The 25,067-nt window shown below is 45.1% G+C and overlaps 1 protein-coding gene across 1 annotated transcript in view; it reads left to right on the top strand.

The window, feature by feature from the left end:
- Positions 1 to 25,067, top strand: part of LOC147693453 (uncharacterized) — a 177,743-nt gene that overhangs the window by 101,763 nt on the left and 50,913 nt on the right. Inside the window, exons 8-9 of the mRNA XM_086933734.1 lie at positions 4,307 to 4,761; positions 18,189 to 18,288. Coding sequence (XP_086789860.1) covers positions 4,307 to 4,761; positions 18,189 to 18,288 — 555 coding nt within the window. The remainder of the gene's footprint in view (positions 1 to 4,306; positions 4,762 to 18,188; positions 18,289 to 25,067) is intronic.

Below are 25,067 nucleotides of genomic sequence, written 5' to 3'. Positions count from 1 at the left end.
TGGACATTTCACTCATACAAAACCATTGAAATTGCTCCTATATAGTTAGTTGTACTAACTATATTTCGCGCACCCACAATCCACTGCTGATGATGTCACATATTACATCATTCATGACATGGTCAGTGACATCACTGATGACAGCTCAAATGACATCATTGATGACATCACTGATGACATCATCCACGTGACAATCACATACACCTTTTCATACACTAGTAAAATCTTTCATCACTCTTTGTAAAATACTGAGTATCATATTTGAATCCATTGTCACAGCAATACAAGTATCTAAAAATCCACTCAGTGACTCATAGATGAATACACACATCTAATCACTTACCTGTAGATTCACTCATACATGCTGTCGATGAACAATAGAACACTATCAAAAATACTTATGCACCTATATCAACATTACAGACCAGCACACATCCTATTCACATATGAAGTCATCCTACTCACTTATGCAAACAATGGATCATACTTACATATTTACTTAGCTACACACTTATATAAACACAACTTCATCTATTCATTTAGATAGTAAGTCATACTTAGTGAATTATAAAATCATAATTACAAGTATACAGTTATCCATACAGTCACTCACACAATCATTGAGTCTTATGTATACCTATTTATATACAACAACTGACACATACACTGCCTTTTATTTTTCTAGTTTGTTGGACATGTACCATTGAGAAATATATTTGCTCATCACCACACCCATAAAGATATTTACTCACCCAAACAACTGTTAGAACATGTAGTTTTAACTTCATATATCTAGTGAATCAAGTATTCACACATCTTTGGGCAGTCACACACCCCCCACCGAACCACACACACATTCACTCTCCCATACAAGTACTTAGTTAACTAATCAATAACTAATATAGACTTTCACATAGCTAGTTACCAACTGGAGAACCAGTTTACACAGGAACTGACAAAGTGATACAGATATTCACACAGTTTAGTCACTATCCACTATATTTAGTGAGACACTATAAATTGGTCAAGTAAACAGTCAATTACACTGCTACTAAATCCTCCATCCAAATATTTATTTTTATATATCCACTCATTCTTCAATGTAAATTGCTATATATATGTGACATCATCAGCAGTGGATTGCGGGTGCGCAAAATATAGTTAGTACAACTAACTATATAGGAGCAATTTAAATGGTTTTGTATGAGTGAAATGTCCAGCTAACTATAACATCACTAAAACTTATAGTTTTTTGAGTGAATTTTAAAGGTTTTTTAAATGCTAATTCTTACCTATATAGGGCCTGAAACCTATGGTTTTTTCAGTGAATTTGCAAGGTTTTTTAAATGCTAATTCCTAACTATATAAGGCCTGAAACCTATGGTCTTTTCAGTGAATTTCAAAGTTTTTTTAATGCTAATTCCTAACTATATAAGACCTGAAAGCCCACCAGGAATCTCCAGTATGCGCCAGCGGACTGCATTGCAGAGAGGTGTAATGAAGCCACGCCCCTTTTTATACCTCTCTGCAACGCAGCCCCCGGGCGTGTTTGCAGAGGGGTAACTAATTCCCCTTGCATACTGGGGGACCCTGGGAGCCAACTAGCCCACCTGGAACCTCCAGTATGCGCCAGAGGGCTGCATTGCACAGAGGTGTAATGAGGCTATGCCCCTTGTTACACCTCTCTGCAACGCAGCCGCCTGGCGCGTTTGCAGAGGGGGAACTAACTCCCTTGCATACTGGGGGTCCCTGGGGGCCAACTAGCCCACCAGGGCCTCCAGTATGCGCCAGGGGGCTGGATTGCAGAGAGGTGTAATGAGGCCACACCCTTTTTTACACCTCTCTGCAACGCAGCCCCCGTGCATGTTTGAAGAGGGGGAACTAATTCCCCTTGCATACTGGGGGTCCCTGGGGGCCAACTAGCCCACCAGGAGCCTCCAGTATGCGCCAGGGGGCTGTGTTGCTTTCCCCCGGCGTGTGGCGGTCCCCGAGGCAGTGTGGGGGGGATTGGGTACGCCCCACACTTCTTTATCACTATGCCCCTGCGATTTAGTCCCCCTGGGGGGTAATTTTTAAAAAACATACCGGGTGTTTTAAAAAAAAAAAAATTGGCCTTGGGGGTCCTTGTGGGACCACCTTAACAGGCCTTGGGGATCAGGGTGTTTCTACCCTGCCCCCTTTTTGTGTTCTACACGTTTGTTTTTCTGCTTTCTTGTGCCTCAGTCTAATGAGCACAAGATGGCTGCCAACACTTCCTGGTTTGGAGTGTTGACAGCCAATAAGCATGCAGCTTTCTCTGAAAGGTATGCGCACCGTCCGCGTACCGTACGCATACGTACGCGGACCCGGTCCAGGGAAGACATAACTTGGCAGTTCGGGCTGGGCTGTTCCCATGAGGCACAGGGTCAGACTGATTTGCATATGGCCATGTCTGAACTGGGGTGGCTGAGTGAGCTAAAGAATGGTGATGGATTAAACCCAGATCTATTGACTGGGGGTGAGTGTTTGATTTGCTCAAACGCTCCGTCCATCATCTCCTTTTGTATCGCTTTGTTCGCCCTAAGTTGGTAGGGTATGCTCAGACGTGAGTCCCTTGCTCACTTAGCCACTGGATTCAAGATAGCCTGGCTGATGAGGATTATGAATCCGAAACCGGTCCCAGGATGCTTGTTTCTGGTCCAGGGAAGACATGGCTTGGCAGTTCGGGCTGGACTGTTCCCATGAGGCACAGGGTCAGACTGATTTGCGTATGGCCATGTCTGAACTGGGGTGGCTGAGTGAGCTAAAGAATGGTGATGGATTAAACCCAGATCTATTGACTGGGGGTGAGTGTTTGATTTGCTCAAACGCTCCGTCCATCATCCCCTTTTGTATCGCTTTGTTCGCCCTAAGTTGGCAGGGTATGCTCATACGTGAGTCCCTTGCTCACTTAGCCACTGGATTCAAGATAGCCTGGCTGATGAGGATTATGAATCCGAAACCGGTCCCAGGATGCTTGTTTCCGGTCCAGGGAAGACATGGCTTGGCAGTTCGGGCTGGACTGTTCCCATGAGGCATAGGGTCAGACTGATTTGCATATGGCCATGTCTGAACTGGGGTGGCTGAGTGAGCTAAAGAATGGTGATGGATTAAACCCAGATCTATTGACTGGGGGTGAGTGTTTGATTTGCTCAAAAGCTCCGTCCATCATCCCCTTTTGTATCGCCTTTATCTTTGGGGCAGGTTGATGAATCTTCATGAAATGTTTCAAACAAATTTGCCTGGTACTTCATATGCGGTCTGGAAAGTTTTGGGGTGTTTTGTATAGTGGGGGCTGAGAAAATGGAGGGTCGCAAAATGCATTTTCCCTGTGTTAATTCCCATAGGACCATTAGACACTAGCACAGCCTGAACCGCTGGACCGAATTACACCAAATTTGGCAGGAAGCTAGATCCTGGTACACAGATCATGCTTTTTGTGATTTGGTGTAAATCTGTTCAGTAGTTTGGGAAATATTAACCTGAAAACAAATTTGTTATATCTGGGGACGTGGATTACCCATGGATCCGACTGTCCCCGTGCTGTAATCTGATTGTCTGCCGGCACTTCAAACCAGGTAGCCCCCTTGGGACTCGCCTTGAGCCGAGTCCCAGAAAAAATGGAAACAAAAACCTGAAAAGTAGCAGGGTAAAACTGCCCAGACCGCCTAGGCCTTTTCGGGGGATCCCACAGGGCCAATAAAGCATTTTGAAAATAAAATAAAGACATTTTTGCAGATTCCACATATCCTGCCAAAAATTGTAAGAAACAAAGCGCTGGCTCCTGTGCTTCGTTGGTAATCACCCCCAGGGCCGAAGCTAGATTTCTTTGGTTTTGTACGGGTAAAATCTGCGCCTAACTAAAACGTCCTTGTAACCTTTGGTTTTTTCCAGTGGAGATATATATATATTATGTATTTATTTATTTTTTACTGAAGCAACCCAGTCACCTCATAACTTTCCATGCATAGACCAGTCAAAAAGTAGCAGCTTTGTGGAAGTTCGTGTCGATTTGTCAGACAAGACCAAAGTTATTAACAACACAAAATACGCTTTTCCAATGGAACAGCTGGACTAAATATATTTCCCAGTGGCGATCACACCACTGTGTAATATATAGATATGGATCTTATCCTAACACACAAATTTCCTTTTTATGGTGTAATGAAATGTTAAGGTATTAATGTTGAAAACTGTGAGCACAGGTGATGGGAAACTTCTTGTTTTGTTGTTTTACTCCTTCAATTTAATGAAGTTTATTTAGAGTTCATTCTATTTGTTTTTCCAGCAACAAGGACGTCGAGGAACAGGGCTGGCAGTGAAAAGGATTCCCTGAAAAGCGCAGAGTTGCGACTCTTCAATAAAAGAGCCAAACTCCTCCGCCGCCGCAACCCTCTTAAGAGTGAAAAGGCACAGACCTGTGGGGAGTGTGGGAAAACTTTTCTCAATAAGAGGACTCTCCGAGCGCACCAGCGTGTCCATACTGGAGAGCGCTCCTATATCTGCAATGTGTGCGGAAAAAGCTTCCGGCGCCACACCTCGCTTCTCATTCATGAGCGGATTCACACCGGAGAGCGGCCTTACCAGTGTGCTCAGTGTGGCAAGACATTCATCCAGCGACAACACCTAACCACACACCAAAAGACACACACCGGGGAGCGGGCTTTTCATTGCCCTGTTTGTGGGAAGGGATTCCGTTGGCGATCAGAGCTACTCAAACATCAGAGCATTCATATGCAACAGGTAATTTATTTTTCCCCATCCAGTCGACTTCATCAGAAAACCCATTCAAGCTTTAACATGTGTTTGGATGTGATGGGATCAGTAGTAAGACTACATGACCTTTTCAGGGCAGTCATCTGAAGTATATAGAAAGAAAACTTGTGGTCTTTTCAATTAAGTTAATTTACATATTTGTTGTCTTTTAAAATGCATTTGTTAGTGTCTCAAAGCCTCTTTAATTTTAAGTAGCAGCATTGCTCCATTGACAATTTTGATTTCCAGTTGCTTTGTTATATTTCCTTGGAGGTGGCCTCCTTAGGAGTGTGTTCAGTGGCATCTTGCTCCTTGTTGGTTAATTCTCTGTACTCTTTAGCAGTGCACTGCAAGGCATTGCAAAGTTGTCTTGCTAATACATTGGAAACGTTGCCTCCATTACAATATTGCAGTACCAGAGAAACTTTGGGACAACAGATAAGACTCATTACGGATATGTTTTGTTATGTTAGCTGGATTTGTAAAGCGCACTAATACCCGGTTGTCTAGGCGCTGTCGATCCAGCAAGGTGAAGCAAACAGAGAGACCCAAAAATTGCAAGGCCCTAAATAGCCAGGTCTTATGGGCTTTCCTGAAAGGAAGAAAATTAGGTACCACTTTGTTGGAAAGAGGTAGAGCATTCAATGCCTTGGAGGCTCCCAGCACAAAGCTCTTGCCACCACATCTGGCTTATTTAAACCTGTGAAGTTTGGCATTAGCAGAACGTAGACTTCTGTTGGGGCAGTACCATTTGATGCTCTGATTAAGAAAGTCCTGACTAAGATTATGAAGAGCCTTACATGCTAGGCAGAGCACCTTGAAAGTGACTCTTTGTTTGATAGGGAGCCCGTGCAGATTTCTGATAGACTGAGAGACCGTGCAATTTGGAAATTTTTAATCGAAGTCTGGCAGCAGAATTTGGAAGAACTTGTAGTTTGTTTAGAATATATTTATGGGCAGTGAGGAATAGGCTGTTGCAGTAGTCTAATTTAGACGTGATCAAGGATGAAGCCATTTAGCAGAAAATTAACCTCAAGTTTCCTACAGTTGTGTGAGAGAAGTTCTGGAGCTCAGTAAACTGTATTGATAGATGTATTTTAGTTGAACTTAAGTAAGAGCCGACTGGAACGGTCTGGGGGCGTGGAACTGAAAAACACTGCACGTAACTGTTTAAGTTTCTAGTACTACTTTTAATACGATTATAATGGTGACGCATTGTAGAAAAGGCAATCGTTTAACAATTACTAATCTGGGTTTCTGTGTAGCAAACACTCGGCACCCTGATACTTATGAAGAATCAAAGACAAATCAAAACTCAGTCAGAGCCATTTACAAAGAATATGTCACAGAGGCCAAGAAACAAGCAAAGTTCTTCTACTTTGTTGTTAAAAAAAAAAAAAAACTTTTCATAGCCTGCACGTTTGAACTCATGCCAAGCTTCATCTAAAACATTAAACTTGCCATGCTTGGTTGTTTTTGTGGAGGCACCTCTTTTCAGTGGAATATAAGATTTAATTAGAAAGATAACAACAAAAGAGTGTTACTTGGTTGGAAACACAAAAGTAATCGAGCACAAGAGATCAACAACACCAATTAGGTTTGTTTAGAAAGCCCTCACTCACCGACCTGGTCGGTGACATGCTTCATCATCGGGCCCCACTGGGTGTGACCGAATGTCACCCCAGTGTGCTTCAACGCCAGATTTACTGCGGAGCGGGTAATGTGAAGATGTGAGGGCTAGGTGATGAGTTACGTGAACAGAGTGATGTGGTGAATTAAAAATACCTTGTATGTATCAAAAATTAATTTAATGACTGATCACCAAGGGCATATTAAAAAATGTGTTGGTAAACAAGGCCAACTAAATTGGATGGTCTGTTTCCAATAACATTACGTGATGGTGAATGGTCAACATGTTTCTGCCAATGTTGGTGTAATTAACCTGGCATTCTTCAGGACCTAGAGTGAGTAAACCCCAGCGGTATGGGCACGCTAAGGCCCACCCTACCAATGGACGTGAAAGTAAAAAATGTCTGTCGAAGTGCAATGTAAAGGGGGCTTCACCAAACAAACAAACGGGAGGCACACACCCTTCTTGTCTCTGGGTTAGAGACTACAAAAATTAGATGCACCTGTAAAGGAAAAATGGTACAGACAAACACAGAAAGACAGACAAACAATTAGTTCTTGGTCTGCAGTCCATCAAATATAAATACGGTGACTTGTGCTCATGTGGTCTGGCAAGTGCACAACACACGGCTAGTTGCAGAGGTGCGTGGCTCCGCCTGTGACTGTATATTATTATTATAATACATGATAGCATTATCAGTGTACTGCCAATCTCACGTAGTGTCCGTGTCGATGAACACACACAATTGATGCCCACCGGGCTTCGATAGTAAGCCTAATTTTTTACGCGTTCACTGTATGAAACTAATCGATCAATGGGCCAAGGGCCAGTGACCACTATCCCCCAAAAAAAGGAGTACTGATGCAATGGTTCTCACTTAAAAGGAGATCCAATTTCACCCCATAGACCGCGGGAGGGGGGTGATGGCGTATTTGGCACATCCTGCAAGAGGAAAAACAAACAAAGGGACGAACTTTTTAGAGAAGCCTCAAAAGTACTTAGTTCGCGCTGGAGAAAGGAGCCAAGAGAACACTCACGCCCACGACGCCAGGCACCCGTTTGTAAACCTGATCAGCCCTCAGAACCGAGTCTCGATGATCGGGACCTGGTGTAGAAGGACGATATATGTAGTGGGAGCTGAGTCAGCAGCGCGCGCTCTTCCGGGTCTGGGCGTGGCCGGAGACGCGCATGCGTGGGGTTAGCCAATGGGGATAGCCGGCCGATGTAAACAAACCGGCACCACCATTGGGGGACTAGAACGCCTAAGTGTTAATAGCGATGTCTAAACCCGCAAGCGAGAAACTTTATTGACCATTAGCAAGAAAAAAAAAAAGGGCACCCAGAAGGTATGGCATTAGATGGTATTCCTGTGTTGACTATTATGCCGGGGAATGCGCAACAACGAAACAAGGTCTCGTAATTGGTTGTAGAGTTGCTGGGACCGCACACAAATGCTATGGGAGAGTAATGGAACTAAAGGTACAGTAATGGAACTAAAGGTACAGTGCCTTGGCTAATCGTAATTTATAGAAAAAATACAGAGAGGCAGTGTGTGGAAAAAATTAACACAGAAATGAAGTATGTGAACAATTCACACACAAATAGTCAGTTCAATGTGTGTGAGTGAGGGCTTTCTAAACAAACCTAATTGGTGTTGTTGATCTCTTGTGCTCGATTACTTTTGTGTTTCCAACCAAGTAACACTCTTTTGTTGTTATCTTTCTAGTTATAGTGGGGACTAAGAGTGTTGCTTTTTCCCTACCTCTCTTTTTGTTGACTTATAAGATTTAATTCCCATCTCTTTCAGGATAAGAAACGATGAGAATCTGTGGCAGTTTATGTGTTGAGAGAATTTATAAGACACTGATTGTGACGTTCAAGATGGTCACTTTAGCTCAAATTGTCTCTGACAGGTAGAGAATAGTTGTGTACCTTAAACTCGAAGATTGATAGTTTCATGACTTCGAGCTGCATATGGCCTACTACAAATCCCTCACTGAACTAATCTCCACATCCTACCAGCCGATCTAGCTGTGAATGAAATAAGATAAGTTTTAAGCTCAACAACTCAGTCCTGGTGCTGAAAGACAGTCTCACAGCAGGCAGGCAAGAAAATAGGATCAGTGCTGGATAAAAAGCCACATCCTAAAAGAAATAAAAGTTCTCCTCTGCCCTTGGGTCTATGGAGGAATTCCGGATCTTAAGGCCTAATACAGACAAAGCTCTCCCTCCCCACCTAGCAAGTCTAAAACGTGAAACTGTCATTAGCTTCACTCTTGAAGATCTCGGAGACCAGTGCAAGGAGTAGGTGAGACGTTTTACTTGAGTAAACAATGGTCATTTGTTAAAAAAGTCTCAAAAACATAAAGCCTTTAACTGAACTTAACAGTGAACTGGGAGCCAATGAGGTGACGTCCAGTGAAGTGATATCTTGCTTCGACGTTGCAGTTTTAGTAGTAATCTCAAAGGCTGCATTTGGGTCTGTTGAATCCGCGGGGTAGATTTCTGAGGAAGACTTAAAAAAAACATTACTGTTGTTCTTTTTTTGTCAGAAATATAGTGCAGACCACTGTTTTCCAAACTCTCTCTGGTAATAGAGGTTGAACTTTGTATAGCATTTTCAAATAAATAAAAGCATTAATATTTGATAGAATTTATTTGATGAATAAAGAAAGGGTTGTATCCATCGTGATGCCCAGGTTTTTTACTTAGTCTTTGGGAATGGTAAACCGCCCTTAGTCAGTTGGCCAATAGGTTGGGGGCCAAGATGGCAAAGCTCCACCAGAAAAGAAGCAGGTCTGTCTTGTCCCCATTTGGTTTCAATGGGTAGAACCATAATTTGTGTTTCGTCAGCTTAGGACAGTAGTGCAAATCCAAAACTGTGAATGACCTTGGCTATTGGGGTTATGTCGATTTTAAGGCCAGATGGACTCCATATTGAGCCCTGAGGGATTAGAATCTTGGCAGCTGATTTTAAAGCCTTCAGAAACGCTGCCTGTGCTCTGTTGCTCCAAAACAATGTATGCCATATTAGCAAAAACACTGCCCCAAGCAAATTCACCATACGCATGGCAATAGTGGCTACCCACGTGAGATTACAGGCAATTTAAGTTGAGCAATTTCAGTATCTCTGATAGATTACCTTACTCCTTGCCCTGCACATTGTTCTTCTGGGTTGGTGTCATCAGAGGCAACAGGGTCACTTAAGGTCACCACCAAATGGAGGAAGAGGGAAGGAGTGTAAACATTGTCAGAGATCCTTCTTGCAGTGTGAGCTTCCACAGCCTCTTCCAGAACACTAATACTGGCATTATCTACGGAGGAATATGTTATTTTTTGTTATATCTGGGATTCCGAAATGGAACTCTATACTTTGCTCTACTTGAACCCTGAGCCAGGTCTCATTCCCCAGAAATGTGAAGTATATTTTTATGGGCAGGAGAAAACAAATTAGAAACTGCTTGCATGAATCTTTCAGTGACTTTGGAATGAGATTAATGTATTTATTCAACGTATAAAGCGCACTATCACCTTGCAGGCATCCTGGCGCTGAGTAGCTCAAAAGTGGAGTGAGTCAAGAGCAGGGTCCGACGTCTAGGTATTGGGGAACAGCCAGGTTTTTACACTTTTTCTGAAGGGAAGGAGCTCCCTGATTGCCTAATTTCCCTGGGGAGTCTATTCCACAATTTAGCCACTGCCACCCAAAGGATCTACCCCCTGACCTAACCTTCACCAATCTCGCCGACGAGGAGCAAAGCATTCTTTTTTTATTTTTTTAAGTTTTTGGAAGACCTTTATTGATAAAAACTCGCACATACAATCCAACAAGGAGCCCAAGGGCTCGCAGATACAGTACATTGCAACAGAGAAGGCGTAAAGGATATGGTACAGAAATACTGAGGTCTAGTTTTTAAAGGTTTTTTTCTGAAGGATAGACAGGAGCAGGATATCAAAGAACAACGAGTTGGTTCCGGCTTCGTAGAAACAGGATAGACAAATACAAACGCAATAAAATGCCAGAACCGCTGCTTACCACACATGTAAAACGTCTAAACCCAGAAAAGAAAGAAAAAGAAAAAGAATAGAAGGCCCATAGAACCAAAAAGAATGAAACAAAAAAAAAAACCCCGTCCACCCCCCACCCTGCACCCCTGCAGCTGGCTATGGCCTAACCCCCCCTAGCAGTGTGCCTGTCGCCCAGTAAAAGGAGTCCCGAAATATAGAGAGTAAGAAAAGAGTCCTAATCTATAACTCTCAGTAAATAAAGAAAGGCGGGGAGGAGCCTTCCACCCGTCCCCCGGCCACACCATCCCGCAGGTTCAGTAATGACACAAAGTAGAAAGCCCGGTGAAATTGAGCATTACAATAAGAATAAATTGGAGGTACAGAATCGGCACACAGCACAGTCAAAGGCAGCGACACACCACCCACATGTCCAGGTCAGCAACGGGAAACCACCAAACCATAAGAATAAATGTTCACCCCTGGCCCGTTCTCTCTCTTCTACCACTGCGAACCATAGAGACCCAGGCAGCCCAGGAGATGTGCACGATAGTCCAAACGGGGAACATTGGCTTGAGCACTCAACCATGTCGCATATACACAGGGCCAATGATATCATGCTGGGCCAAAGGTATACCACACTTGTGGCACGGAGCGAAGCCGATCCAAGGAAGAGAGTCTCAATGTCCGGCCCCTTCTGGAGCGATCTCCGGGTAGAGGGAGACACGGTGCAGGGAGAGAACTCCCGTCGTGATTGCAGTCCATGGTTTGCACTTCGGCCCGGGCAATAACCATCAGCAGCAAGAGGTACCCCGGGACCTGGAGTCTCTGGGCCGTCAACGCTGCGCAACGCCGCCATCTAGTCAGACATGGAACAAAGAACACCGCTGCAGTCCGGCGAGGCAGCCATTTTGAAGCGTCCACGAGCACTTATTATAACGTCCACCTTGTTGATCAGGGTTCGTGCAGAGTGTAACACATCGTAATGAAGGGAGTCAATAGCCGCCAATAGGTCTCCATAGCCCCGAGCAGTTCCACGCTCCCTTCCGGTCAAGTCCCCTTGCACCACACGTCCACGATCACTCCATGACACAGGCTCTCCAAAGCTGCCCTCCATTGTGCGCTTCGCGGTCACCAACGGAAACACCTCGAGTGATGCAGGGCTGCTGGCAATGGGCCTCAGGTTAACAGTTCAAGGAAAAGCGTTAAGCAGGTCCGAAGAGTGGCAATAAGCAATGTCCCTGAAACAAGCCGCCCCACTCGATATTGAAGGGGTAGAAAATTCGGGAGCCTCCCACCGCTAACGGGCTGTGTTCAAGCATTCTTCCACAGTCGCAGTGTGGGTTTCTGCACTCGTGCAATCCCCCCGGATAACTCGCCAGGCACATCCAACACAGTACCTGCAGTCCAATGGGGCACGCGTTCCAGATTCGGCCGCGTCTAATGGAAATGGTCCGACGGGTTCCAAGCAGCTGCTGACGCCCGGTGTTGTTCACCCGGCAGCCGGCCCCAGCGTCCACTCGAGGCCCCGGTCTCGGGTCCGCTGCGGGCCGCAAACTTCAGTCGGACATTACACCCGCTTGCAAGGAATAGCAAGCCTCAGGATTTCACCACGGGCCACTTGAGCACATCGGCTTCCACAGTGTGCCTTCTAAAAACAGGATCTCCGGCAGGATAGACACAAAGAAGGAGATGATCCCCGGAGCCGAGGGACTACACGTCCGATCCGGTCGCCATCTTGGCTCCTCCTGAGCAAAGCATTCTTGTGGGGTGTACCAATCAAATTTGTTTCGCTTACGCACGGGCCCTATCCCATGAAGGGCCTTAAAAACAAGGCAGAGGGATTTAAACTGCACTCTGTCTCAGGGGGAGCCAATTAAGTTCTGCCAAAGCTGCGGAGGCAGAGGAACTTCTAGGCCACCCTAAGACTAGTTTGGCAGCTGCTGACTGGATCCTTTGCAGTCTGTCCAGCAGGAAGTTAGGAGATTCAAGCAAGAGAGCATTACAGTAGTCAAACCTACTGAGAATCGTACCTCTTGCTACCTGGGCATGTACCTGAGAAGGTAGTAACGGGAGAATTTTTCGAAGGGATCTGATGATCTCAAAACAAGAGGCAGTTGTTTTAGTGACCTGAGCTTCCAGAGTAAGCTTATTTTCATATATAATGCCCAGATTATGGACAGATGTTGCCGGCCAAACTACGGACGAAGTTCCCGGAGTCCAATAATTACCGGGAAGAAGATGTGGAATCCTATTTGCAGCGCAAACGATCACCTCTGTTTTTCCTGCATTGAATTGTAAAGAATTATCCTGCAGCCAGCGGGCTGTGTCCTGCAGACAGTTGTGAAACGCCTCCACTGATATCGAATCCTCTCCCTCAAAGGAGAGGATCAGCTGCGTGTCATCCGCATAATTTATGATGTCGATATTGTATGCCTTGATGACAGCAATCAAAGGTTTAAAATACACATTAAATAAAATAGGGCTAATTGTCGATCCCTGACGTACACCATGCAACACATTGGAGAAGGCAGATTGGAAGGGGGGAAGGGACACCGCCTGCTGTCTCTCCTGCAAAAAGGATAGTAACCATTGCAAGGCACAGCCTTTCACCCCGGCCTCGCTCAATCTTCTCAGCAGGATCTCATGGTTGACTGTATCAAAGGCGGCAGACAGATCGAGCAAGATCAATGCTGCTGCCTGTCCCCTGTCTGCCCCCCTCTGAAGCTCATCCATGACGGTCAACAGAGCCGTCTCGGTCCCATGAGCCGGCCGAAATCCAAATTGAACCTCCTCCAGCAGATTGTGTTGTTCTAGGTGTGAAGACAGAGTGGTACTAACAGCCCGTTCCACGATTTTAGCAGGGAACGGCAGCAAGGAAATTGGCCTATAATTTTTTGAACATTCAGGATCAAGAGCAGGCTTCTTCAATAAAGGGGACACCAAAGCTTGCTTCCACTGTAGGGGAACTACACCACAGATTAGCGACTGATTACAGATCAGACTCAGAGAAGGGATCAGTTCTTCCTCATACTCCTTCCAGATCTTATGTGGTACCGGGTCCAGGGGAGATCCAGAGGAGATACCCTATGCCAAACTGCTGAAGTCCTCCACCGGTAAAGGCATAAACTCACAGAGTTGTTCAGGAACCTGACAACCAGGGCCATTGTCCACACCCTCTGAGTCACCCACCTCATGTGCTACAGTAAACTCAGCTGCCAGGGCTAAGTTCCCAGCTGCTTGCTGGCCACCCTCCAGATCATCAATAATCAGATCATTCTCTTCAATTAATGTTTGTAGCATGTGTTGCTGTAGATACACATGTTCTGTCTGCATGCACCTGCATTCTAGTATCAATCAATTTCATTTGTAGAGCTACTTCAAAAGAAGCGTCCTGACGCTAACAGAAAAGCTGATATTACAATGGCCAAGCGGATGGCACTTAAAACTAGACTTCATTGAAAAGGAAGGTCTTTAGCTTCTCTTTAAAGATGGACTTAGAGGGGACCAAGTATAGACTAATAGGGAGAGAGTTCCAGAGTTTAGCCGTAAGAAAGGAGAAGGATCTACCACCTTTGCTGGCTTTAAGGACTTTTGAGACTTGTAGCGGCCTGAGATTGTTGTATCTTAAAGACCTAGATTGATTATAAAATTGAATCTTTTTCTTATGTAGGAAGGTCCTTGCAAGACTAAAGCTCTAAAAGTCCAAGTAAGTGCCCTGAATTGAACACGTTTAACCACTGGCAGCCAGTGTCTGCACTTCAAATGAGGAGAAATTGGCGTTCGACACAGAATTTTCGAAATCAGTCTTGCTGCTGCATTCTGCAGGCACTGAATGAAATAGGCCTGAATTCCCTGCTACAGACTGTTAGCATAGTCAATATAAAAGTTACTACCAGGTGAACAATAGTTTTCTGCAAATGTTCAGGAACCAGATGCAACATTCTTTTGAGAGATTTAAGTTTTGCAAATTACACAGAAGAAATGTGTTGAATTAGAGGTCGAAAGAAAAGATTGGACTCTACTTTTATTCCATTGCTTCTAGCAGTGGAGGCGGATGCCAAGGTAGGGGGCCAAGTTGATCAGGCCACCATGTGCTTCGATCAGGCGAGCAGTTTGACCCGAAAAAGATAATCTTGGTTTTAAATGCATTTAGTTAACGATCATTTGAATTCATCCAACCTGCCATTCCTCGCAAGCATTGCTTAAAGGTTCTGAGGGCATCATCTGTGTGTTTATGAAAGGACAAAAGAAGTCGTCATCTGCATTAGATATTACTTCTATGCCCCAGGATTCAATTAACTTGGTCAGTGCTTCCAATTATATATTAAATAGGCTGGGTGTAGGAAGCTGGCTCTCTGTATGGTATGGTCACTATGTGGTTATACCATGCACGGAGTTCAGGGGCTCCCCAAAAGTGTACATGGCTCAATGTAAAACCCAAAGTTCTCTATTAGTGGTAGTGTGGGTGAGCAGTCTTGGCCCTAACACAGAGGAGTGCAAGACATTTATTTCACAACCTTGACCTATATTGGCACAAGACTCAAAAAAGAGATCCACCCAATTGTAGATAAATAAGCTTTGTTTGTACTTTAAGACCAAGATCTTCGCACTCAGGTAAGTACATTTTTTTAATATAAATACTTTTCACTTTCAAAAATTGACACAGACAGGACAACTTTGCAGCAGTTCAATGTTTTCCTACAGGAAAAACAATATCCCGGTTAAACAGGTATATGTCACACTTACGGTTTGAGTCTTCGGTACCAAAAGTCAGCAAGGGTCGGATGAGTACCCAAACCGCACCACCAGCGACAGAGGGAGGGCCGGGTTCAGAGGTCAAAATCTGCGTTTGGCCCAATGCATTTCAATGGAGACTGGGCTGCTCGGAGCCACACTGCTTGCAGGTAAGTAGATCAGTTGCAGGGGCCAAGCTTTTGGAGTTAGGTTAAGCACATGGGGCACAAAGTAACACCAAACATTCACCACCTGCGTCACAAGGACAGCCGGGTGCTGGGTACAAATTCAGCATCGGGCGCCCAATGCTCTTCAATGAAGATTCTGTTGTTGGCAAACAGGCTGCAGGCGTGACACCAGAGGTTGAAGGAGGAAGACCAACAACAGCAGAGGTAAGTAGAGGTGTAGGGGGTTGTAGGAGCACCGTTGGTTCAACTCACCAATGAATAGGGAATTTGGATGCAGGTGTGCCTTTTGATGTCGGAGTCTTTTTACAAGAGCCGGTCGCAGTTGGGGGCCCTCTGGATTCACACTTTAGGCGCCACCGTGGAGATCAGTAGAGGTCAGCTAACACTGGACTCATGGTCAATATCGGTGGGGATACTTCACTGGACAGGTGAGCCACTCACTCTGTCCGTGGGCTTCAGGTGCAGAGTGGGCAAGAGATGCGGATCCACCTGGATCCAGAATCCTTGGATTTGGATTCTTCTGGACAGTGCCACTGTCCTCGGAAGATTCGAGTCTTTTCCGAAGGCAGCAGCCCCCCTAGATTTTCGGTCACAAGCTGCAAGACAGGTCGCAGGTTTATCGAAGCTGGAAGCAGGCCGGTAGGGCTGGGGCCAAGGCAGTCGTCATCTGCAGTGATGTCTTCTATCTTCTAAGGTCTAGGGGAGCCACCTAAATATTAAATTTAGGGGCGTTTTAGGGGAGTAGCAAGTAGGGCCAATTGGCACCCTACCTGGGGTGGCTACACCCTCTCTTATGCCACCCTCCTGTGGGATGGGGCATAGACATAGCCCTGTTTGGAGGGGTCCCCCCATCTTCAATATGGTGGGGACTGAAAGATGAAATGAAATGAAATGAAAAATTCCATTTATATAGCGCATAACCACCCGGAGGCCTCGCATCGCTTTAGACTGATTAGACTGCTTCACCTCGCGTCCCCCACCTTAGGGGTGAAGTTGGTAGAGGTGGGCTCACATCCTATTCGTCTAGGTTTTCCCACCCAAAGTGGGAGTGTAAACCGGGGACTGCCATCTACTGCTAGCTGCAGAGGCTGGGGATCGCATGATAAAGGCGGCAGGCCTTTGAAGCTTCCCCGTCGAGCACTGGCCCATCTTGGGGACGGAGGCGTGACACCTCTGCCCAGGATGTGCATTGTTTCTAGTGTCAGAGAGCAGAGGCTCTCCACCTAGGGGTCCAGAAACATGTCTGTGTGTGGCAGGTTGCCTAAAGCTAGTCAGTGCCCACACCGGGGTAGGTTAGGTTTTCAGGAGGCACCTCTGATGTGCCCTCTGAGTACATGGTGTAATAAATGTCAAACTGGCATTGGTGTGGATTTATTATAAGGAGTTGTTTGATACCAAACGCTCCTGGTTTCAGTGACACCATCGTGGTGCTGTGGAACTCGAGTTGTCGAGTTGCCATCACATGTACTCCTCATGGCTTCCCTGGCACTTACAATATTTAAGATTTGACTTAAGTATTGTAGGAACATATCTACACATGTAGATATGCCCTCATCTGGGCACCTTGCCTTTGGCCTGCTAGAGGGGTGACTTACCTATACCCACAGGCAGTGCTGACTGGCATGGCATCCAGGCAGGGTGCCATGTTGACTTTGTTGTTTGCCTTTCACAAGAGCATGCAAGCTGGAAGGGCAGTGGCATGTTCCTAGTGAGGAGGGTTCCATGGGACCCTCTTCAGCTTCCAGGCCCAAGGTATCCTGGAAGCTGGGAGGCTCTTCAGCCAGCCACACGAGTGAAGCTTCATGTATGTCGGGTCTCTGAATGTCAGGGGTACATGGATGATTCATCCTGCCCAAAGTATGTCACCCTTTCGCTGTGTTCTGAAGGGAGGCAGCTGGATTACTTTATATTGCACATTTTCTGTCCCTATGTGCTGTACTTGTCTTTTATGGAACTTGCAATACTGCCTATGCAAGAGAGAATTGTTCAGCTATTTCCATGGAACCCATGATTTGAGCACAAATGCCTAAACTTTAAAAGAGCATATTGAGGAAAGCCATGCTTACATTTGCATGTGAAGCATATTTTAGTTATCTGCTGCCTCTTGGGGATACTAGGTAATCTAGGTGTTAATAGGTTTAAGAACTTTTACATAGGCTGCCTTATATTTTAAAGAGCATTCTCGGGGGTGGGAACAAACGTCTCCTGCCTTCCTTTGACATGAAAGGGCAGACAGTAGCTCTCAAGTCTACAGCTGGACTTTCTGTGCATGGCCAGTCCAGAGTCAGAGAGGGAGTGGTGTGGGCTGTTAATTCCATAAGCTTTCATTTATACAGATGGTAATGTCCATCTACAAGTTGTCAAAACTTTGGATAAAAACCTATTGGAACTTAGGCAGATGCACTAGTACCTGTGTGCACTGTCCCAGGGCATTAAATGGGCTTGGATAGATGGTATTAAAGTAGTCAAGTTTTAAGATTACCAGTTTAAACATTTGGGGGGGGAAACCCCTTGTTAGAGGCCCAAATCTGTTGCTCACATTTTTTGCCATCTCCTTCTAGTAAATAAATTGAATCTTCTTAACTCTCTGGGAATAATTGCTGAGGAATTCGCTGCTATGGAGATATTACTTCCCAGACAACAGGATCTGAATGCATTAAAATAATTTCAATTGTTTAATATTAAAATGTAAATAATGTATTAATGTAAATACCCTTTCTCTTACACATGATCACTTTCCGAAAGCTATCCCATTAGCTGCTTTCACCTGAATTAAAAAACAACTTTAGTGTTCTCCTTTCAAACCTTTTACTGCACATGCACTCTGTCTGTAATGGTGTCTGCTGCTTCCTTTCCAGCCTCCAGCTACTGTCCCATTGCCTAAGGAGGAGGGGATGCACCTGGGTGAAGGACAAGACTGCTGTAGAAACGAGAAAGAAAATGTTCAACACTCTTCAGGTATTGATTCATTACATTTGATTGGTTGAAATCTATTGGTAGTGAAGCTTTTCGGGTAGATTGGAAGAGCCCAAGAGGTACCTGAAAACGAAACCAGCAGGTTTACAAAGGGTGAAGTTGAGAGATGGCTTGAAGCTTGTAAGTACACGAAAAGTGCAACGGTTCCTCAACTGCACTTCAATAGAATATTCCTAACAGAAATCTGAAGAAAAATCAGGTAATTCCATTCAAATTTAAACCACTGCCACATCACCTGGATAAACATAGTAAGACCAGGTAAGGTCTCCACGATACAACATGCGCCAACACTAATTTAAGGGGCGTTGGTGATTTCTATTTTTGTAGTATTTCTGTTTTGCTGCATGGAAGGTATATCTCCTCTAGTAGCCGGGTACAGTGTCTATGCAGACTCTGCGTCACATCCTGGTATGCTGGAGGTGGCTAACCATATTTTCAGTAAAGTTTATTTAAAAGGTTTCTATTGCTTTTCCCTATCTGGCTGAATGTGTTTTAAACAGGGCTGTAGCCACAGAGGGGAGGCCAGGCCATATTAATCTTTGCCCCCCACATGACCGAGCCAACTGGCACAATACTTACCAAAACTCAGCTTAAACTCGGTTTATCTAAACAAACCACATTCACATTTAAAATGCATACAATCTAATTGAAACAGAATGAGCAAGAAGAATGACTTTTTTTTTAATCTTGTTACATGGACTTCACCTTTAAAGACAGAGATTAAATGTGATACATTTCTACTTATATTTTTTAAGTGGAGAGGTTTACTTTTTTTTCTCTGACTATAAAGTGAATATGTCATTCTTGCTGGCGTCTAGGCAGTGCCACTGGAATTATGCAGTAGGGGAGGCCCAAATTATGTGGCAAGGTTGACTAAATTATGCAGCAAGAAAACAGAAATTATGCGGCTGAATAGGGCACATTTTTCTATTATTACACGTTAGCACTGTCTGGGCAAAGGGTTCACTTCATTAGTACCAGTTCCACATCCAAACACAGGAATAAATAACTGAAAGGTGACCAGTCAACCTTTGCGAAAGACTTTCCACTGCTGAGCAGCAAGGGAGGCAGAGTTTTTAGTAACTTTTGATCCGTTTGGGCTACAAACAACAATTTTGTTTAAATATGTGCATTATGCATCAGATGATTATGTGGCAAAAGCAGAAATTTAATAATCATTTGGAAGACCCAGTGGCAGCAGAATTGCATCATTCCTGTAACCGTGCTTACAGTAAATGTGAAAATAAAGACAGGATGTCAGTTTGTTTCTGATACACGAAAATATGTAAATAAACTGTTCAAATATTTCAACATCAATCACAAATGAATCACATTTTCTTGTCTAATTCTGAAGTGTGTGCAAAGAAAAATGTAAATAGGACGAAAACAAATCTTGGTGAGGCTCAAATGATAAATATTGCATTGTATTGCAGCATTTGTATAGCGCTTACCTCCTTATTGTGTGGTTCTGAATTGCATACATCTACATGGGCAGCAAGCTAGACCATAAAAGATGGTGTGTAGTTGGGCCGGTGTTGTCTTTGTGATCCTCTGTGGGAAATATTTCCATGTTGTGCTAATGACCACCAAGGTGAGGTTATTGTGTTATTGGATGCAGCGTGTAGCAGTTGATACGGTGTGAGAGACACAGACGCGCAGTTTATGATTTCTGAGTAGACTGGCAGCTTTGCGCTGCTCTGCCGGTCACCCTATGGTATTACTCATGATTACAGTCTGCTTAGTTGTGGGCCGGAGCTGCCATGGTTGGCGGCAGAGAGAAGTGGAGATATCCGCTGGGATGTAAAATGTTACCGTCATTGCATATGTGAGTGTTATTGTGAGATGTAAAGAGGTAGGCATAGTGTATAGATATTGGAGACCTGCAGTCCTGGACTAGATTACAGTAGTGTGTGACAATCTCTTCAGTTATTCCATGCCAGCTCATTCAGTGATGGCTGTACAGTACTGGTGATGGACAACACTCATAGTAGATATGTCTTCTGTCAATTTAAGAGGTGTAAGTCAGAAATAGCTACCGCCCGCTCAGTGTTATGGCATTAGTATAAATAAGTGTGGGCCAGAATTGTTATATATGAAATTATGTAACTGTATATTACCTACCTGCCTATTGAAAGTAGTTTGCTGTTTGGTTTATTTCCAATCTATGGATTGTAAGCTGAAGCTTGAGCATGAAGGTGTGACTGTCTTTCTGGGTTCTGCTACCGGAATGTGTGCTGGTGTAGTTGTCTTGGAAATAGCCATGTTTTCAGCTGTCTTCTGGAGTGTATAGGCTCCTGGATGCTTTGAATGCAGGCTGGTAGTTTGTTCCAGAGCTTGAGGGACTGTACTGAAAAAACAATGCCCCCTACAGATTTCTTATAGTAAGGTGGTATGAAAAGTGGTGCAATCCTGGAAATCATTGTCCTGATATGTTTGTATCGCTTGAATGTAGCTTGTTGGTCTAGCAGTCCTTTTCCTTGGAGGCTCTGTGAGCAATACAAAGTGCCATGAACATGAAATGTCAGACAATGCCAGGAGCACCAAGCTGACAGGAACTTCACTGCACTGTGATTGACCGTATGGATACACAGGAGTGGAGGTGTCTTCTGCTGCCTCCTGCACATCTGGCGATTTCTTGTGCTGCGATATTCTGGGGGTCAATATTTAGTAGTAAAACCAGTATTTGGGGGGAAAATGCACCTATAGAGCACAGCTTTAATGTTTGATATAGATGAGGACCATGCCTCTCAAAAAATATAGGGGCCTGGTTTTAAATGAAAAACAAAGTTGGTGAAACAAATTCTAACAAATCTATTCCTTTGAATCTGCTGCTGGTTAATGTTCGAATGGTAATCACCAGGTTTTCAAATCCAGTTTGTGAATGTCGTTTGTGTCAATGTAATTATTCATTAAATAGATTTGTGTACAACAACCACGCTAATCCTTTTTTTCTACCAACCCCATGCCACGCCCCTCTTCCACTCCTACTTCCCCATACCTCAGCTAGGTTTTTACAAATTTTTCTTGTGTTAACTTGGTGGCTTTACAGTTGGGTAGTTGCCTTGTAGGCAGTCATGACTGTCCTACTGCCTGGAATTTTAAGCATGTTCACAGTTGAGGCAACCATATTGCTAATTCAAGACACCACCTGCTTTTGACACCAGGCATCTTAAACACTGCCTACTGCCTGGAATTTTAAGCATGTTCACAGTTGAGGCAACCATATTGCTAACTCAAGACACCCCCCTGCTTTTGACACCATGAATCTTAAACACTGCATTGCTAAAGATTTGTCTCCAGAGCTGATCTTCTGGCCCTTTGTAAAAGTCACCAATGTGCTTTTCAAGAACATTCTAAATTGCTGTAAGCTTTTCATTGTAATGCATTAGAGCGCATTTGCAGTGTATGACATACTTAGTATTTAAAAAGCAGTCCTACCAAAATACCTGATTGAAAATATTTTCAATAAAAATGGGTAAACAGCCATCAATATTGTACTTATATTCACTTTATTAAACTAGCATTTCTCTGTGTATACTGTTAACAAAGGGAGATCCCACTTCTCTACAAATCACTAATAAAAATACAAGTGCAGCACATATTCAATGAGCAGGGGGACTTCCCCACCCCCATCATCCCACACAGCCCATTTCTCCCCTTTAGTATTACCCAGCCACTTACCATATCTAGAGGTAAGCAGGCAACAAAGTGCATGCAAAGAGTTAAGTCAGGATTCTGTTGAGGTAAGATTAGGAAAGATGGTCTTCATGCGATTAGTTCCCTTGTTATTTTGTTATTGTGTTTTAGTGTTAACGTTGCACTTTATTTATTACGTTATTTTCATTTTAACCCATGTAAGATATTAATTTCTCACTGTTGTGAAACCGTGGCAGACCAGATTCCAAAGTCAGATTTTATTATTTCACATACAATCTTTTAATACACATAAAGGTTGTATTATAAATATTTTTTATTATAATGTAACCTGTCTTGCAGTTTCACTAAGATAGTGGCTTGACCTAAAGAGTAAATGTACGAGGTTAGGTCAAATTCAGAATAGTTAATTACCTTTTTGAAATGTGTTTCAGTTTAGTACATTAGAATCTGTTACCACATTGAGCTACACTTAGTAAAAAGTATCCTTTGTAAAAATGCTTGACGATGTTGCACTTAGTGAACTAAGAGACAATAAATTGTTTTTTTTATGTGCATTATAATAAAATAATGCACAACAGAGTGCTCTACTTGGCTATCTGAACTTTTTTGTTTAGTGAGGAGACCAACTCTATGACTGGGGCAAGAGGGAGAAAAATAACTGCCCCAGATGCTGCAAAGGCCCAGCTGATATTATCCATAAGTTTTATCAGTGTGAGAAACTAGAATCAATCAAAATAGAGATCGAATCATTCTGGTCAGGACTGCTGGATGCTCAGAGGACTTTGTCTCCGACACGGGGGCGGAGCTTGCCAGCGTCGATGTAAGACGTGCAAGCACTGAGCTCCGCGTTTTCACCTAAGTGATCCTGTTAATTATCCTCCATCAACTGAAATTGAGGGCAGCCGAGGTGAGGATACGCTATATGGACCTCATTGGGTCGAACAGGGAGGCTGCTGGCGGAAAACGGTCGAAATCCGGAGCTGTTTAAGACTGCGCGGACTGCCGGCGGGCCAGGCCTGGAGCAGCGGTCTTGCTTGAATAGCTAGCCGACGTGCGTGCTCTAACGTGCGGCCGAGGGGGGCGTGGAAACCCGGAGACCACTGAATCTCTTCTGAGAACTACATAGCGGATGATGTTCTGAGGCGTCGCCCAAGTGACCGGAGGTGAGGTGCGGCAGTCAACGACCCAGAACACCGCTAGCACGCATATTGCCTTACGTGCACACCGGACCTGGGAGCGGATACCCAACCGCACATCACGCACTTTTTGGCGGTTCGGCGGCCGAACTCCCGGTGGTGCCCAACCAGATCCAATCCCACCTGGGTGCCGCTCCCCCCTTGAACTGGTGTGTCCCCACCACCCGGCGAGGGGGCGCAGAGCTGCTGATCCATGAGAAGCTGCCTGCCCGATTGCACCTGGCCCCCCCTTACACCCTCACAATCCCTACTGCACAGTGGCTGGACATCAGAGAGACCGAGCGGGTGAAAGTCGACAGCCCCGAGAGAGGTGAGGGTGAACTGCGTAGCCTGGTACGCCACCGTCTGCGGACGCCGACTCAGTGACTCTTCACATCCCGGCTGTGCGCCTTACACCAAGGGTTGCATAGGATTACCGCATACCCAACGAAATTGCTGCAGTGAACATAAAGTACGCGCCATTTTTGAAAGCCATCATCAGCGGGAATCTGCCGCGTACATAAAGGAAAGCGCGGGCAGTGTGTGAATCCCACACTGGTAAAAGCGTCTGGTTAGTTGATATTGGGGGCCAGATCGCCTTTCGTCCCACGCAGATACAGACGGCTGCCCAGTGTCCGTGGCCCTCTCTGGCAGATTGGAATACATTGCAGGATCCCTACTCGAGTGCTACCCACGAGGCACTGCGGCCAATTGGAGGCCAGGGAGCGGCCTAGTGGCCTACTCAGTCTGCAAAAATTGGATCACGTTTGCTTGCATGACGGCCTATTGCACCCACTAGACCTGGGAGCGGCGTGTGCCCTGTGAGGTGCGAGCATATCTGTGTTGCAAGGGCCGGCTATCACAACAGTCCCTACCCTGAACACACGCAGTAAAACGGGACTCGGACTTCCCGGACCTCGCAACATGGGAAAGAGTGACAAGACCCAAACTAAACTGACATTCGTCCAGCGCAGGACGAAGGTACCTGAGGACTCGGCACCTGAACCGTCGCCAAGGAACAAAGGCCCAGAAGGTACGATGTACGCGGACATAAAAGACATGCTTGTGTCAATGGAGAAAGGGTTACAGGACAGCATGGCGTCCATTGGCTCGAAGATCGACGCGCTCACCTATTGTATGGATCGCATATCAGAGAGGGTTGATAAGCACGCGGAGCGACTCGACATGTCTGAGAGGCGTCTCACTGAGGTGGAGGAAGCGCAGACGTAATGGGACAAGGACCGTAAGCAGTTCTCCAGACTCCTTCAGGTCATCCAAGATAAGTCGGAGAGCTTGGAGGCCCGCTCGAGGCGCTCGAACATTCGTATCACAGGAATTGCGGAGTCGACACAAACTAGGAAGATGGAACTCTTTGTGTAGAAACTTCTGATCACTCTGCTGGGAGACGATGTCTTCTCGCCGATGTTTATTGTGGAAAGGGCTCACCGTACGCTAGGACCGCGACCGCGCCCGGGAGCACCTCCGAAGCCGATTATAGCGAAATTGCTGAATTATAGGGACCGAGACACGGCGTTGCGAGTGGCCAGAGATAAAGGGAAGCTTCAATTCGAAGGCATGAAGGTCTCCCTGTACCCTGATTTAACGGCGAAAGTCCAGGAGGAGAGACGTCATTTCGCTCCATACAAGAAACAAATGGGAGACCTTGGCCTAGACTATGCAATGCTATATCCAGCAAAATTGCGTATCAACAGACGGGGTCATTCACACGTCTTTACGGACCCCAAGGAACTCCAGAAATCGCTAAAGGAGTGGTCAGGGGACAGGAGCAAAGCAGCTACCTGGACGAGCAGGAATAGACAAACTGGTGACTCGCCGGTCAGCCCGAATCCGATCTCACTCGAAACTGAACGGTGTAGTAACTATGGACCCTCGTTTTGTAGTGGCCTCAAGACACGTGAGGAGTGCGAT

This window comes from Lissotriton vulgaris, chromosome 8 (assembly GCF_964263255.1).
Source record: "Lissotriton vulgaris chromosome 8, aLisVul1.2, whole genome shotgun sequence".
NCBI lineage: Eukaryota > Metazoa > Chordata > Amphibia > Caudata > Salamandridae > Lissotriton > Lissotriton vulgaris.
The sequence above is the reverse complement of the archived record's forward strand: the minus strand, read 5'-3'. Positions and strand labels throughout refer to the sequence as shown.